The sequence below is a fragment of the Staurois parvus genome, unplaced genomic scaffold (assembly GCF_062004578.1).
Source record: "Staurois parvus isolate SC_StPar_1 unplaced genomic scaffold, SC_StPar_1.0 ptg000813l, whole genome shotgun sequence".
Classification (NCBI taxonomy): Eukaryota; Metazoa; Chordata; class Amphibia; order Anura; family Ranidae; genus Staurois; species Staurois parvus.
Window position 1 is genome coordinate 2,728,488 of NW_028318609.1, and position 18,797 is coordinate 2,747,284.

Genomic DNA, 18,797 nt, shown 5'->3' on the forward strand with positions numbered 1-18,797 from the left:
ACCAAGAAAATCATAAAGGCAGGAGAAGAGCAGAATGATGTAGTGGATGTTAACCCAAACATCCACTACATCATTCTGCTCTCCCCCCTCCCCCCTTTATGATTTTCTTGGTTCTGCAATAATCTGTATTGAAACATGGCAGGGGTGGCTGAGCTGCTTTTTCTTTATATATGCTTTTAGGGGATTTTTCCCCAAGATATTTTAATATATTATAATAAAAACTTATTTTATGATTAAGTTTATATGATTTTTTTTTCTGAGGGGAGGCTTTCAGCACCATTAAAATTCCATTATTCTTCTTTTGATTTATACTATATACACTATATTGGCAAAAGTATCAGGACGCCTGCCTTTACACACACACATGAACTTTAATGGCATCCCAGTCTTAGTCTGTAAGGGTCAATATTGAGTTGGCCCACCCTTTACATCTATAACAGCTTCAACTCTTCTGGGAAGACTGTCCACAAGGTTTAGGAGTGTAGCTATGGAAATGTTTGACCGTTCTTCCAGAAGTGCATTTGTGAGGTCAGGCACTAGTGTCGGATGAGAAGGCCTGGCTCACAGTCTCCGCTCTAATTCATCCCAAAGGTGTTCTATCAGGTAGAGGTCAGGCCAGGCCAGTCAAGTTCTTCTACCCCAAACTCACTCATCCATGTCTTTATGGACATTGCTTTGTGCACTGTGTGCAGTCATGTTGGAACAGGAAGGGGCCATCCCCAAACTGTTCCCACAAAGTTGGGAGCATGAAATTGTCCAAAATATCTTGGTATGCTGATGCCTTAAGAGTTCCCTTCACTGGAACTAAGGGGCCAAGCCCAACCCCTGAAAAACAACTCCACACCATAACCCCTCCACCAAACTTTACACTTGGCACAATGCAGTCAGGCAAGTACCGTTCTCCTGGCAACCACCAAACCCAGAGATGTCCATTGGATTGCCAGACAGAGAAGCGTGATTGGTCACTCCAGAGAACACGTCTCCACTGCTCTAGAGTCCAGTGGCGGCATGCTTTACACCACTGCATCGGTCGTTTTGCATTGCACTTGGTGATGTAAGGCTTGGATGCAGCTACTCAGTCATGGAAATCCATTCCATGAAGCTCTGTTGTGCAAATCTGAAGGTCACATGAAGTTTGGGGGTCTTTAGCTATTGACTCTGCAGACAGTTGCCAACTTCTGCACACTGTGCGCTGACCCCGCTCTGTCATTTTACATATTTTCGTGACTGAGTTTCTGTTGTTCCCAGTTCCTTCTATTTTGTTATAATACCACTAACAGTTGACCGTGGAATATTTAGTTGCAAGGAAATGTCACTGATGAACTTATTGCACAGCTGGCAAACTATCACAGTACCACGCTTGAATTCAATGAGCTCCTGAGAGCGACCCATTCTTTCACAAATGTTTGTAGAGGCAGTCTGCATGCCTAGGTGCTTGATTTTATACACCTGTGACCATGGAGGGGATTGGAACACCTGAATCCAATGATTTGGAGGGCTGGCCCATTGCAATATAGTTTATGTTATAGGGATGAGGGGCTGTATCTGTCAACTGGACGGACCCATTGTTATTTTCTTTGAACAGTAAAAATACAGCAAGCCAGAAAAAAAAAAAAAAAAGAGGAAAATGTGTACGTCAGCTGTGATACACACGAATTAAGCAGCACAGAGCTTCCTCAGAAGTAATGTGGAACTATAGATCTTAGTTGAGTGCTGAATAGTCTTGCTAGTCTGAATGTAACTGGTGATACAAGAAACACTCCTGTGTTTCTTGTATCACCAGCTACATTCACACTTGCACAGTAAGCAGCACAGAGCTTCCTTAGAAGTAGTGTAGAACTACAGAGCTTAGGTAAGTGCTGAATGTTTTAGTCTTGCAAGTCTGAATGTAACTGGTGATACAAGAAACAGAAGAAATGATACAGTACAGCTTCAGAATATACACTCACATTGCCAGTCAAATTTCGATCAACGTGTGGCTGTCCCCGCTCAGAACTCAATCATTTAAAGGACTTCTGTTGAAAGGACAAGCTGGAAAATGTTTGTCATTCAGCAGCTACAGCTGATAATGTGTATTCTGACTGTGCCAGGTCCTACTGTCAGAATACAATGTCCCAGCAGGGGGAATTTCTCTATCCACCTAATTTATGCAGGTGGAGAAACCTGTTAGGTTTTGTTTTTTTTTCATTCAGCCTGCTCAAAAAACTAGCAGTGTATGTCCAGCATTAGAGTAATGTAAAACATGTAAATGTTCCAATTATAGAACAATTTCAGTGGTTATTGGATGGCATTAAACTGGACCTTTCCCACACCACTGTAATAATACATTTTCTATACACCTCTCTGTGCCTTTCCCAAAACATCTGCTAGTTGTCTGGAAAATCAAAGGATATTTCTGTCAATCACATTTAATGGAATTACACTTCCTGATTTTCTGAAGCACTGATGACAATGCCCTGGCCTCAAAGCTGCAACCTGGGAAGGCTATGATGCCACTGCCTTCCAGGGAGATCTTGCTGGTAAACTGTGAAATCTCACAAGATCTTGGAGTAAATATATTTTTTATCACTTGAGTGACATGATCGAGTTGGGAATGGAGGGGGGTTGACAATAAAATTTAGGAAGTGAAGAGAGAAACTGACTGACGATGGTCAAAGGCATAAGAGTGTATAAAATAAATACAACAAAAGTATTCATAAAAACAAAACTATACATTTAAAAGTGAATATAAAAGAAAATGTATTTATTTAATTGCCATTTCATATTGTTTTTAAAAGTGCTTCATGATCAAAAGTTTCCTGATCAAGGTAAAGGTCCGCTTTAATGGCTAAATGCAGGTTTCACTTCCTGCCTGGAAGTTCTTTTTAATAAGGTATGTCCCAGAAAACCTGACAATGGCTATATGATGCTCCTTCCACTTTGGGATTATTTTATGACTTATTTATTCTTTAATATTTTTTTGCTTTCTTATATTTTCTCCTCATTTGATTTTTTAGGAAATTTGCACTAAAGAAACATGCAGGCTGTCACTGCTGACCTCACCTTCTGAGATTGCTACTTATATTGACTCCCTCATGAAAAAGTATGGGGGTTGCCATAATTGACCTGTTTATTGTGAAATGTTAATTCCATGTCTATTATGCTGATGCTGTGACTTTCTATGCTTTTGGAGTTTCTCTTCTGAACAAGCATTAGGATGAAGCATTCCTATTTCTATTTCAACACTCATTCACTGCATGCTAGTAGTGAAGCCAGAAAAAGGATCATCATGACAGCCAGTGAACCTACATTTTCAGAAGTAGGCCAGTAATATGTTTCTTTTAAAACACCACACAATATTGCAAGTTGTCAGAAAATAACCCTGGATTCTACCTTTTGAAAGAGGTCATTAGATTTTTATAAACTGCATGTTCGTAAAGCATATCAATCTAGTCTACTGTGTTAGAATAAAACATGTGTAGGCACTGGCTAAGAGTTAAGTATGTTCACATAGGTTTTCACCTGCATTGTACTTATAAATGCATGTGAACCAATGGAGTAACTTACATCACAATGCAAGAGGGATAAAGCTGCCAAACCAGCTGCATTATATCAAAGGGTGTTTCCTCTCTCTGTATAGTATTTTGTGATCACTCTGTGGGTGCGGACACACACAAAGGACAAAGCTGGAAGGAAATTATTCACCGATTTCTTTGTCAAGCAGGTTGGCACTTGTTTAGGGTTTTCCCCAGAGAATTAAAAACAGAGTAACTATGTCTGAAGCAATTACTGTATGGAACAGACTGTATTGAATATAGAAACATTGACACAATGGACTCTCTGGTAAAACTTTCTTTTACAAATGTCTACTTGTCAGTTACTGCCCAATTTGTCTATAGGTTCCAATGTTTGCATTCATTAAGGACCCTTGCACAGGGAGCAGTTCAGCTGCAGTGCATTCACTCCCGGCATTAGTGCGCCTAGGAGAGATGGGTCCAGTGGTCAACCATGCTGCAGGCAGTCTGTCTATGTCTATGGCTGACTGCGGCTAGACTGAACACTGTACATATATGCCATAAGTGTTTAGGGCCTTGTCTGTTTAGGGACAAGGTTACAGAAGGGAGGGAGTAGCCGCATAAGATGACTAGAGGAGGAAGCAGTAGCATAAGGAGCCAGCGAGTTGTTCTGTAGTGCATGAAGCATACTGATAGGAGGAGAGACCAGAGCAAGAGAGATGGGTTCATTATGCTGATGCTTCTCCCCTTACAATTTAGTCACAGGCTGCAGGAAAAACTAGACTTGTCAGTGCTACGCAGAAGACAAAATAACAGCCCTGCATGACTCAAATCTGTTAAACAGTCTGCCCCACTGCTCCTGTTTTGCTTACCTTGCTGTGTTACAAAATTGATAAACACCCCCCAATGTGTCTGCACTGCCCAACACTTCCAATACACAATGCTGACATATAGCATAATTCAGATAGAGACAAACAGAACAGATCCCATTACATAAAACCAGAGTGTCTCCTCTTCTACAAAATTTCTTATGTACGGTCATGCTTGAGGTGATTGTAGCTGTATTAGTGCACTTGCGAAAGAAACAACTAGTACTGTCCATTATATATTTTTTTTTTTATTTGCACTAACATACAATTTTTCAGGACAAGCTTTCAGGGTGTGTCCTCTTCTTCAAGGTCCAAGCAGAACTCAGTACTGCTTGGACCTTGAAGAAAGGAACATACCCCCAAAGCTTCTCCTGAAAAAAACGTTAGTTAGTGCAAATAAAAACAGTATCATGGACAGTACTCAATTGTTTATGTACTATTAAAACCTACCTCTTCAGACAAGAATATAAGACTTCCTCTAAGCAAAGACATCGTCTTCAGTCATTTTTCCATTACTGAATGCTTGATTGACAGGACATACTTGCTGACACCTCATATACAGCCTATTTGCTTTTCTTTTCTCTTTTTACTGCTCCCTACACCTTTAGATTGTTACCTCTTGCAAAGAGAAGCCATGCTACAAGGGAATATGATAATTGAAATGACCTGCACTACCATCCTTTGTTATATCTACTGCATTGTAGTCAACCATAAAACCAGAACTGTCTGAAAGTATTTTCAAGCAAGCCAGGTGTCCACAGGGCAGCATGGGCATGAATCCATCTACAAGATAACAATTAGATGCAGAAATTGACAGAACACCCTTTATCCATGCTAGACTAAAGATGGCTGGCAAGCGCAGACCATTCAAGTCAGCATAAGATGACTACCAAGCTCAAACAACAATGCTAGCAGAAAGAGTGAGGCCTGCCATAACATAGCAACTAAAAGAATTGTGGCAAGACCACTCTTTGCTGTCTCCAGGCCAAAGATGGCTGGAAAGCTCCAACAATTTGAATCAGTGTGAAGTTCATAAGGAGAAAAAACTCTACTGCTTCATGTATTATATCAGATTACAATTCTTTAAAGGATCAGTTCACCTTTTGACAAAAAATAACAAATGCACATTTTTTTGGCAGTTAAAAAAAAATGTGCATTTATTATTTTTTTGTTTTGGGAGCCTGTAAAGCATCTGCTGATCACTGGTACCCTGCAGGACTCCTGCAAACCTGTCATTTTATCTGCTTATATGCCATACGGAGCTGTGCTAGTTCATTGAGAACTACCAGGCGACAGCCACAAAGGCGGTCGGGACTTGTAGATTTCTCATTCAGAGGACTGTGAATGAGTGACGAGGCCAGATGGGTGGAGCCCGCGCGGGCATGTTTATTTAAAAATTTTGACAGCTAGCAGGGAGAGAAGATCCCCCACTAGCTGTCAAAACAGGGAAGCGGGGGGCTGGACCATTCACAACATGTTACAAGGTACACCCTGAATATGGGTGTAACATGTTATGAAAGGTAAACTTATCCTTTAAAGTAAAAAGGAAGCACAAAACTTAAAAGTGCAAATGGCAGCTCTGCACTCAGACATCTCTCATCTTGCACAAGGAGTGGAGGAAACTGAGGAACTTCAGCAGTTCCACAATGAAACAATCACAAAGCTTTAAATTAGTCATAACATTAAGACCACCAACAGATAAAGTGAATAACATTGATTTTCTTGTGACAATGGCACATGAAAGTGGATGGGATATATTAGGCAGCAAGTAAACATGTGTTGTTTTGAAAGTAGAAAAAATGGACAAGCATAAGGATTTTAGTGACCGACAATGTCCAAATTGTAACGGCTAGACAACTGGGTCACAGCAACTCCAACCTTCAGCTATTCGTGGGATGTTTCTGGTCTGCAGTGGTCAGGAACGATCAAAAGTGGTCCAAGGAAGGAAAACAGATGGACTGGCGACAGGGTCACAGTTGGGTAAGGCTCACTGATGTACATGGGGAGCGACAGCTGACCTGTGTAGTCTGATCCAATGGAAGAGCTAATCTAGCTCAAATTGCAGAAAAAGTTAATAATAGTTCTGATAGAAAGGTGTCAGAATACACACTGCATCACAGTTTGTTGCATATTGGGCCGTGTAGCTTCAGACCAGTCAGGGTGAGAGTGGGTGGTCATAATGTTCTGGCTAATCAGTGTATGCAAACCATCATCTTTTATATATTGCTAGGCACACAATAAAGAAGCAACCTCTGCTAAATCTGCCAACTAAAAAAAATGCAATAGATACCTTTTTTCAGTGAACTTGCAGGGATCACATGACCGCTATGAAGCACCTGTACAATGCATAGCCAGGTGGTACAAAACCGAATCCTGTCACATGTCCTGGTATATTTGCTATTTTACCAAATAGAATCTTCTTCTGTGTTATAAGCATTGTATTTTTTTCCCTTGGCAGGTAGGCACTGAAATTCTATTGCTCTTTTGTTTCGTAGCCCACAATTACATACTACTAATCACTTAACCTCCCTCTGCTTGGATCACAGTAACGCCCCCTGCTCAATTCCTAATGGCTGCCTGTAACGTCAGCTGCTGACTATAGAACAGGAAAAGCACACCATATGTGGGCATGGAGTACATTAATATGGGCACTGGAACCAGTATGCAGGGGTCATGATGGAATTAAGAAAAAACTGCCTCTGGACAGCACTGTCACCTCATACAAGGAAGATGACGAAACTGGCCAAATCAACACAAATGGTGAACTAGTACTCTGTTGAATTATGGTCATCTGAAAAGAAGTTAATTGTTAAAGGTTACGTTCACCTTTCTTAACATGTTACACTCATATTCAGGGTGTAACATGTAACATGTTACGAACAGACCGGCCCCTGCAGCCCCCCTTCCCCATCCCCGTTGTGACAGCTAGCGGGGGAACTTCTCCTCCCTGCTAGCTGTCACAATTTAAAAAAATTCTGTGAATGAGAAAACCACAAGTCCTTTGCAGCTGTCGGCTTGTAGTTCAAGGAACTACCATGGCACTCCACAGCGGTAGTGGTAATTCACAGAGCCTTCCTGTCAGTAAGTATCTGCTTGTCTGTATGGGATGTACGAGCACGCCGATACATTGACAGGTCAAAGGGAGACCTGCATGGCACTAGCGATCTGCTTATCGCTAATGCAATGCTTTAGGTGCTCCGGAAAAAAAAAAATAAATGCACATTTTTTTAACTGCAAAAAAATATACATTTATTATTTTTTGTTAAAAAGTGAACTTATCTTTTAATTTAAAAGTAAAAGCAAAAGGCTAATATTGGAAATCACCCCAAATTTACTAAGTCTTAATACAAAAATTATGTAAATTACTTAATATCCTTCCCTATGAGAAGATGCAACGGGATACCAGACACAAACTCAAACTGTAAATAGTAACGTTACTGAAATGTGGCTTTAATATGTACAAAAGAAAGCTATCCTGCAGAAGGCTGAAACCAATAAGGACAAAACAATTACACTCACCCCAGCTCCTCGCAAAAGTTCACCATTGTCTCAAATCCAACCATTGCAGCCTTGTCTGATGCCTTGGAATCTCTCCTTTTTGCCTGTAAAAGCAGACATATAAATGACCCTAACATATGCATTGTTTTTATTCATACACCAGAGGCTGTTCAACTAGAAAAAAACATTTACTGTTACCTAACTTTCAAAAAAAGCTCAATTTATTACAATAAAAAGATAGAAATCAAAAGTACGTATAAACAAAACTTTTTTTTTTAAATAGAGGAGGGAATGGTTAGAACCCTTTGCCAGGTTTGAAATAACTGTGTCCCCCATGGGGAGATTCAACCCCATAATAGCACTGGTGAGCATTGTCACCAAGACTTGGGAGATCTACTAAAATTGGCGCACTCAGAATCTTGTGCAGCTGACCGATAAAAATAAACGAGAAGATCCGCAAAAAACGGCCAACGTCATTGCCCCACTAACGGCGTGAATATTGGCCGATTTTTCGTGCGGACGAAAATTTGGCCAATAAACGACCCGTCTATGGCCTGCATAACACAGGTAGTAAAAAGTACACAATAATACTATGACATTTTCATTAAAAATTTAAAATACCAACTACTTTATGAATAAACCAATATTTATTCTGCTGCTTATGATCTGGACCCCTGCCATGTCACTCACGCTGCTTGGAACATGCCAGCAACAATGACCAAGATCACTACCTAATTAGAGTCAGCGGTTCCTTCTAAGGCTACTTTCACACTGCTCCATTGCAAAAATGCTGTAAAACACATATGCATCTTTAACGTATTTGGCTGTGTTTTGCACCTGTAAAAAAAGGACATGTAAACTGAAAAATGCACACAAAAAAAAAAAAAAAGCAATGCAGGTGCATTTTTGATGCACTTTTCATTCGCTTCAATAGGGGGGTATGTTTTTGCTGTATTTTTTTTTTTTTCTTTCTGCATCAAAAGGCAACTTGCAGGACTTTGAAAAACGTATAGGACCTGCAACTAACCAGTGTGAAGCGTTCCACAGGATTCAATGGTCAGGCATATTTCTTCAGCTTTTTTTTACCGCAAAAATGGAAGAAAAACTGATCAGTGTTAAAGCAGTCTAAGTGCACCTTGGGGGTCAATCACACCTATAAATTTAAAAATAATTTTATTAAAAGTTCATTTGCTACAAGTATGTTCAGTTCATATTCCTTCTGTGTATTCATCAGCAACTATATGGTCACAATTTCTTCCAATACAAACTAAAAGCAAGAAATTAATTCATGCTGTTCAGTTTGCACCTTCTGACATCTCTGTAATGTTATACAACTAACGAAGCACCAACTGGAAAGCAAATTTTTGGCATGTGAGACATAGTTAGTTACATCAAATGTATCACGAATAAGTGCTGCACATAAAATAGACCAATGAATAACTGAGGTGATCTAGACCATGTATGTCTCTCAATCAAAATAAAAACATAATCATCACTCAAGAAAAACAGTAAAATATCACATGTGAGCCCATAGGTTAGTCCCAATATATAAATTCTATGACGTGAAAATGCTATTCAAAAGTGAAAATCCAGCAGGCTGTGCACATATATTCTGAAAATCAGGAATCAGCCATAAAGTGGAAGGTGATAATCATCTGGTTGTGTGCGATAGATTAGTGGGATTGCAAACTCACCAGAAGTGCAATCGTAATGCGCATTGGTTAATATTAGCCAGCCTGGAGGTCTCCCTTCAATGGAATCTGGTTTGGTCTGGTATATTCCCCCTCTGATGGTATGGGCGCTTAGAGCGATGTCAATCAGAGGTCCCTCTCATGGATGGTATGAAATGGTGTGGTCAAAAGGAAGTTTATTCCATCCTTCGAGTCGGATGGGACCTGGGTCCTGGGGGTTTAAGTGCTCATAGAAGAGCAAAAAATAAGGGATCCCATAGTGTAGTATTCTTGTAGTTTAATTATGAAATGATTTAAAAGGTAAAAAAGTGTACACACATATCATCCAAATAAAAATCAGGTGAACGAAGTAGAATAGCTCTGTAAACTATCAATATAAGTAGCCTGTGCTGCCAATGTTACTGACTAGTCAGCTAGTTACGGCGGCCGCTGGACCTCCATGATCCAGCGTCGTGACGTCTCAGGGTAGTGGGGCTCCTCCTTGACACGTTTCGTATAAATATACGTCCTCAGAAGGGGTGATGCCTTAATTACCTGGACGTCTGTTCAGCTATATATAGTGTTTCAAATGGCGCGCGCTTATTAGCGAGGATCAGTACAGACCGCGCATGCGCGAATGCCACGGGCGCCATGTTCCTGTGGATCATTGTCGGCCAGTGTAAAACGTATATGCGCGAGTGTCGCCATAGTACTGTAGATCGTTTAGACTGTGAATGAAAATGCGCTCGTGCGAGCGGATCTGTCACTAGTCAGCTATGGTGAATGACCTGCTGTATACTAAAAACATTGTCGACCACTTTCAGCGGACTATTAACAATTTTATTTGGGGAAACAAGCGTCCACGTTTTGCCTCATCTATTTTCTACCGCTCACAACGAACTGGAGGTCTCGGTCTTCCCAACTTTTGGCTATATTACCTCTCGGCTCGTTTTGCGCAATTATCACAATGGGCTACTATTAACTCTCAAATCCCATGGATCAAGTTCGAATCTCAGTCAATACGCCCATTTTATTTACCGGGAATTTTATGATCTAAAATCTCCCCTCGATCGCTTACTTTTCATAATTCTATAGTGACCCATTCACTGACACTTTGGTCCAAATACAAATCTAAATTGAATCTAGTCTCTCTTATTCCCCCAGGTGTTTCATTTTTTGGTGATCCTACTTTTGTTGCAGCTTTTTCTTCCCCTCAAATGTTCCGTTGGTGGTATGATCGATCCTTTATCAGATTATCTGATTTTCAAAGAGGAGGATCTCACATTACCTTTGATATGCTGCGCGTGTTATTTGATGTTCCTTTTCCTGAGTACCTTCGTTACCGAAAGATTAGACACTTTTTTAATTCACACTTTGGCCTTATGCCATCTTCTCCGATTTCCTTTTTTGAACGTATCAGCCGTGACTCTCCCAGGGGTAGGGGTCTTATTTCTGATCTTTATCACCAATTTTTGATCTGCCTTTTTCATACACCCCCTTTATACAGACAAAAATGGGAGGAGGATAGTGGTATCACTTTTTCAGATGAGGATTGGGATTCCATGGTGGATAACATATGCAAGAGTTCTAGATCTCTTTCTGTTCGTGAGACGGCCCTTAAGGTTTTAACCAGATGGTATTATACCCCATCAAGACTACATGTATTGTTTCCACAAACGTCCCCTTTATGTTTCCGGGGCTGTGGCCTCACAGGTACTTTGGTTCATATATTCTGGGATTGCCCCGACCATATCTTTGACTTGGTGCAAGATATCTGAGGTGGCTACCTCACTGTCGGGTACCCCGATACGATTGTCTATACAGACCTGGCTATTGGGGGCCCATATCCCAGGGGTCTCTGATGCCAATCTGAGATTGATACATACTATATGTATTGCCACTTTATGGTCTATTGCCTTACATTGGAGGTCCAATGCTGTACCCTTGGCCCCCGTTTTACACAGAATTGATGCCGTAATGCCGAACGCATTCATTATACCCTACTGGATAAGATGCACTTATTTGATAAAAAATGGGAGTCATGGAGAGATTATAGACATTTTCTGCATGATTAACAACATTCTCAGTGAAAGTTGACTGACATATACTATTGACAGATGTATCACTCAGCTTACCTTATCATTTACGTATTTCATGTACTCGTAATTTACTCTTTTCTATTTCTTCTCTTTTTTATGTTAATATACTTTTCTGTATTGTACTTTTCAAAAGTGCCTTGTTTTTGCTGAAAGTATCATTTGAAAATGTACTGTTGTTTTACAGTCTACTCTTATACAATAAAACCGTTTGTAAACAAAAAAAAAAAAAACATTGTTGGCCAATGCAGATTGCACATGCCCGAATGTCGCCATATTACTGTAGATTGTTTAATCTGTAAATAAAGATGCGCTCGTGCGAGAGAATCTGTTACTAGTCAGCTATAGTAAATGACCTGCTGCATACTGATGGCCATATAGTTGTGAGTCTATATTGGTCAGAAAAAACAAAGTAAGCACAAAATTCGCTATGTTAATATAAGTCATGAGAGCTGAATCAGTAAATATTAGTGCATGCTATACTGCCACCATTTTGTTGTAGTCGCCAAAAGGGTACAAAGTGTGCATATGATAGATACCTACGGATGAAGAGTATAAAGCGTGCATATGATAGTTACTGTATAGTGATTGATTAGCTAAAGATCCTAATTATTTTATATGGGACAAATGGACTAACAATTCCAGGTGGATGCTATAAGTAATCCGCTGTCTGGGGCCTAACATGCAGCGCAGGTCGTGAATCACAAACAAAATATAAAATATTTATTTTTATTTTTATTAACAATTATGAACATCAAACGAAATAATAAACGTTTGATGAAGGATAAAATAAATAAAAAATATATGTAGTATTGATAATCAATAACAACCTGATATTCATGTAAGAAAGGTTAAAATACATGAAAATCCAATAAATAGTAAAAAATCAAAATAGTATAAGACATATAAACAATGTTTAGACAGGCAAAAACATCATGTTGGTGAGCATGTAAGGAATTTAAAAACATATAAAATGGAAATAGATATTGCTCATTGATAGAAACTGTCAACTATTGTCTATAAAACAGTTAATATCTATGTCGATATTATGGCCTGCGGGGGTGAGGGTCCTCATTTCATAGATCCATTTTGTTTCCATTTGCGAATCCAGTCTGCCTTTATTTGAACCTCTGCAATGTTGCTGGACCATGTCTATTCCCGTGAACTGGAGGGTTGATGGATCACAATTGTGATGGAACTTAAAATGCTTCGATACCGAATGCTCTCTAAAACCCCTCTTAATGTTATAGCAGTGTTCACGGAATCTATCGCGTAACCTTCGGGTTGTGCGGCCAATATATGGTTCTAGACAAAGCCGATTACATGGCAGAGGTCCAGAAAATCATAGACGACAAGGATACTTACACCATTTTACCCAAGAATCCTCATAACATTTAAACGCTCACTTAAAGATCTGATTGTAGATGGCTATAAGAAAAATGTAATCAATAAAAAAAGAAAAAGAATATCTTTGTCCCAAAGCCCCCAGGCTTCCCATTCCATATTGCTTACCTAAAGTGCACAAAAACCCAGTGCAACCACCAGGAAGGCCCATAATTAGCGGCATTGGATCTCTGTGCTCCCGTATTGGGGAGTACATAGATCATTACTTACAGCCTTTTGTACTTTCCACCCCTGCTTACATTAGAGATACCAAACAGGTATTAAACGAAATCAAATCTCTTAAATGAAACCCAGAGCATTTAACTTTTCTGGTCATGGCGGACATGGCTTCTTTGTACAGCAACATCGGCCATGGCGATGGTATGATGGCAGTACAGTACTATTTAGATTCGGCCGAGAATCTGTCTATGGACCATAAAAATTTTATAATAGATCTTCTAGAGTTTGCCATGCGGAAAAATTATTTTTGGTACAATCACACCTTTTACTTACAGACCAGGGGTGTTGCAATGGGCGCCAAACTTGCCCCCAGCCTGGCCAACCTCTTCATGGCCAGGTGGGAAGAGGACGTCATATATTCTAGGGATTGGCCAGAATTATTATTTTACAAACGCTATATTGATGACGTTCTGGCAGGGTGAGGAATCAGCTTTAGTTAACTTCTTTGGCATGCTCAACAACAATGACTTAAATATACAACTTCCATACACCTATAGCACAACTGAAATACATTTTTTGGACATTACGTTAAAAAGTAAAGGTGGCTACTTAACATCTGAAGCATTCTTTAAACAAAATGGATAGAAACAGCTATATCCCTCTAGACAGCTGTCATCACCCATCCTGGTTGACCAATGTCCCCAGAGGTCAACTTATGAGAATCAGGCGTAATTGTACAGATATTGAGTCGTACCATACCAAAGCGAGTATACTTAAGCAGAGATTTATGGAGAAAGGCTACGAGGAAGAGATCCTTAATACTGAAATAACCAACGTAGCAGACATGAATAGGGAGGAAATGCTGTCTGACACTAATACACAGAAGAAAAGTATGTTTTGCCCGCTAGTCACTTTCTTTTCTGTACAGCACAAAGTCATTAACAAAATCATCAGGAAAAACTGGAATATCTTAAAGGCAGACCCGATTCTAGCGAATGCATTACCTGAGAAACCGGAAGTAGTTTTCAAGAAAGCGCCCACCCCTAGAACAAAAATTTGTGATTGAACCCCCTCCCGACCAAGTTTTTTCACGAATATGAAGGGTTTCTTTCCCTGTAAAAAATGCCCAATATGTATACAGACTAAAATGCCCAAAAAAAATAATCAAAACATTTACATCTACTGTAACTGGTAGGACGTATGATATAACGCACTTTATGACCTGCAACACAAGATATGCAGTGTACCTTCTGCAATGCCCCTGCCGAAACAATATATTGGCCGCACAACCCAAAGGTTACGCGATAGATTCCGTGAACACTGCTATAACATTAAGAGGGGTTTTAGAGAGCATTTGGTATCCAAGCATTTTAGGTACCACCACAATTGTGATCCATCAACCCTCCAGTTCACGGGAATAGACATGGTCCAGCAACATTGGAGAGGTTCAAATAAAGGCAGACTGATTTCGCAAATGGAAACAAAATGGATCTATGAAATGAGAACCCTCACCCCCGCAGGCCATAATATTGACATTGATATTAACTGTTTTATAGACAATAGTTGACAGTTTCTATCAATGAGCAATATCTATTTCCATTTTATACATTTTTAAATTCCTTACATGCTCACCAACATGATGTTTTTGCCTGTCTAAACATTGTTTATATGTCTTATACTATTTTGATTTTTTTACTATTTATTGGATTTTCATGTATTTTAACCTTTCTTACATTAATATCAGGTTGTTTAATGATTATCAATACTACATATATTTTTTATTTATTTTATCCTTCAAACGATTATTTCATTTGATGTTCATAATTCTTAATAACAATTTTTAAATATTTTATATTTTGTTTGTGATTCACGACCTGCGCTGCATGGTTAGGCCCCAGACAGCGGATTACTTATAGCATCCACCTGTAATTGTTAGTCCATTTGTCCCATATAGAATAATAATTAGGATCTTTAGCTAATTAATCACTATACAGTAACTATCATATGCACGCTTTATACTCTTCATCCATAGGAGTATCTATCATATGCACACTTTGTACCCTTTTGGCGACTACAACAAATTGGTGGCAGTATAGCATGCACTAATATTTACTGATTCAGCTCTCATGACTTATATTAACATAGCGAATTTTGTGCTTACTTTGTTTTTTCTGACCAATATAGACTCACAACTATATGGCCATCAGTATGCAGCAGGTCATTTACTATAGCTGACTAGTAACAGCTTCGCTCACACGAGCGCATCTTTATGTACAGATTAAACAATCTACAGTAATATGGTGACATTTGGGCATGTGCAATCTGCATTGGCCGACAATGTTTCAGTATACAGCAGGCCATTCACCATAGCTGACTAGTGACAGCTCCGCTCACATGAGCGCATTTTAATTCACAGTCTAAACGATCTACAGTACTATGGCGACACTCGCGCATGTACGTTTTACACTGGCCGACAATGATCCACAGGAACATGGCGCCAACGGCATTCGCAGTCTGTACTGATCCTTGGCAAGATGGTGCTCGCTAATAAGCGAGTGCCATTTGAAACACTATATATAGCTGAACAGACGTCCAGGTAATTAAGGCATCACCCCTTCTGAGGACGTATATTTATACAAAACGCGTCAAGAAGGAGCCCCACTACCCCGAGACGTCACGCTGCCGGATCACGGAAGTCAGGCGGCCACCATAACTAGCTGACTGGTCAGTAACATTGGCAGCACAGGCTACTTATATTGATTGTTTACAAAGCTATTCTACCTCGTTCACCTGATTTTTATTTGGATGATATGTGTGTACACTTTTTCACCTTTTAATCATTTCATAATTAAACTACAAGAATACTACACTATGGGATCCCTTATTTTTTGCTCTAATATGAGCACTTAAACCCCCAGGACCCAGGTCCCATCCGACTCGGAGGATGGAATAAACTTCCTTTTGACCAGACCATTTCATACCATCCATGAGAGGGACCTCTGATTGACATCGCTCTAAGCGTCCATACCATCAGAGGGGGAATATCCCAGACCAAACCAGATTCCATTGAAGGGAGACCTCCAGGCTGGCTAATATTAACCAATGCGCATTACGATTGCGCTTCTGGTGAGTTTGCAATCCCACTAATCTATCGCACACCACCAGATGATTATCACCTTCCACTTTATGGCTGATTCCTGATTTTCAGAATATATGTGCACAGCCTGCTGGATTTTCACTTTTGAATAGCATTTTCACGTCATAGAATTTATATATTGCGACTAACCTATGGGCTCACATGTGATATTTTACTGTTTTTCTTGAGTGATGATTATGTTTTTATTTTGATTGAGAGACATACATGGTCTAGATCACCTCAGTTATTCATTGGTCTATTTTATGCGCTGCACTTATTTGTGATACATTTGATGTAACTATGTCTCACATGCCAAAAATTTGCTTTCCAGTTGGTGCTTTGTTAGTTGTATAACATTACAGAGATGTCAGCAGGTGCAACCTGAACAGCATGAATTAATTTCATGCTTTTAGTTTGTATTGGAAGAAATTGTGGCCATATAGTTGCTGATGAATACACAGAAGGAATATGAACTGAACATACTTGTAGCAAATTAACTTTTATTAAAAGTATTTTTAAATTTATAGGTGTGATTGACCCCCAAGGTGCACTTAGACTGCTTTAACACTGATCAGTTTTTCTTCCATTTTTGCGGTAAAAAAAAAAGCTGAAGAAAAACACCTGACCATTGAATCCTGTGAAACGCTTCACACTGGTCAGTTGCAGGTCCTATACATTTTGCAATCCCACTAATCTATCGCACACCACCGGATGATTATCACCTTCCACTTTATGGCTGATTCCTGATTTTCAGAATATACGTGCACAGCCTGCTGGATCTTCACTTTTAAATAGCATTTTCACGTTACAGAATTTATATATTGGGACTAACCTATGGGCTCACATGTGATAATTTACTGTTTTTCTTGAGTGATGATTATGTTTTTATTTTTATTGAGAGACATACATGGTCTAGATCACCTCCGTTATTCATTGGTTTATTTTATGCGCTGCACTTATTCGTGATACATTTGATTTCTATGGGAGGACCTGTAGTTCCTTTTTAGTGCATGCAGCTGCTAGCTTTGTTAGCGCTCGCTTACTTTCTTTGTGTATTTATAATTAGTTACATAGTCTGGCTGAAAAAAGACAAAAGTCCATCCATTTCAAGCATTAAAAAAAAAAAATTATCCTATACCCACAGCTAATCCAGAGGAAGGCAAAAAAAAAACCAGCAAAGCACGACGCAATTTGCTCCTGCAGGGAAAAAAATTTCTTCCTGATCCTCCAAGAGGCAATCGAATATTCCCTGGATCAACTTAACCTATACATGTTAGTAACCAGTTATATTCTGTGTATCTAAGAAAGAATCCAGGCCTTTTTAAAGCAATCCACTGAGCTGGCCAGAACCAACTCTTGAGGGAGTCTATTCCACATTTTTACAGATCTCACTGTGAAGATACCTTCCATATTTGGAGATTAAATTCATTTTCCCCCAGACATAAAGAGTGCCCCCTTGTCCTCTGTGATTACCTCAGGGTGAATAGCTCTACACCGAGTTCACTATATGAACCACTGATGTATTTATACATGTTGATCATATCCCCCCTTAATCTCCTCTTCTCAAGAAAGAATAAATTCAGTTCCTCTAATCTTTCCTCATAGCTGAGCTCCTCCATACCTCCTATCAGTTTGGTTGCCCTTCTCTGTACTTTCTCCAGTTCCCCAATGTTCTTTTTGTGAATTGGTGCCCAAAACTGAACTGCATATTCCAGATGAGGTCTTACTAATGATTTGTACCGGGGTAATATGATATCTCTCTCTCTGGAGTCTACACCTCTTTCAATACAAGAGAGGATTTTGCTCACTTTAGAAACTGCAGCTTTGCATTTTATGCCATTATTAAGCTTGTGATCTACCAGAACTCCCAGATCCTTCACCATTGATTCTCCCAGTTGTACCCCCCCCCCCCCCCTCAGTATGTATGATGCATGCATGTTCTTACCCCCAAAGTGCATAACCTTACATTTATCAACATTAAACCTCATTTGCCACATAGTTGTCCATTTAAACAGTACATTGAGGTCAGCTTGTAAATTGGGAGACATCCTGTAAAGACGTTATTCCACTGCACAGCTTGGTGTCATCTGCAAAGACTGAAATGGGATTTTTAATCCCAGACCCTGTATTGTTTATAAATATATTAAAACGTAAGGGTCCCAACACTGAACCTTGGGGTACACCACTGACAACCCTAGACCATTCAGAGTATGAATCATTAACCACTACTCTTTGAATACAATCTTTTAGCCAGTTCTCTATCCATACTTTACACTAGAAAACATAAGTTCTTCTAGAAAGGAGAAGTTGTCCACTATGGCACTTAACCTTCAGCCTATTAGTGGTGTGGAGACATCTCATAAGGATGTCCATAATACTAGAGATATGGTGCCTTTTCTACTGAATAGGTAGGTCTTAGCTCCTGCTGAGCTGATATAGGTTTCACATCAGTAATAATGCAATTGCTTCAG

At 39.6% G+C, this 18,797-nt stretch overlaps 1 protein-coding gene across 1 annotated transcript in view; it reads right to left on the bottom strand.

Annotated features, from left to right (window-relative positions):
- RECQL5 (RecQ like helicase 5) overlaps positions 1 to 18,797 on the bottom strand; it is a 186,409-nt gene that overhangs the window by 131,462 nt on the left and 36,150 nt on the right. Inside the window, exon 9 of the mRNA XM_089654890.1 lies at positions 7,883 to 7,965. Coding sequence (XP_089511016.1) covers positions 7,883 to 7,965 — 83 coding nt within the window. The remainder of the gene's footprint in view (positions 1 to 7,882; positions 7,966 to 18,797) is intronic.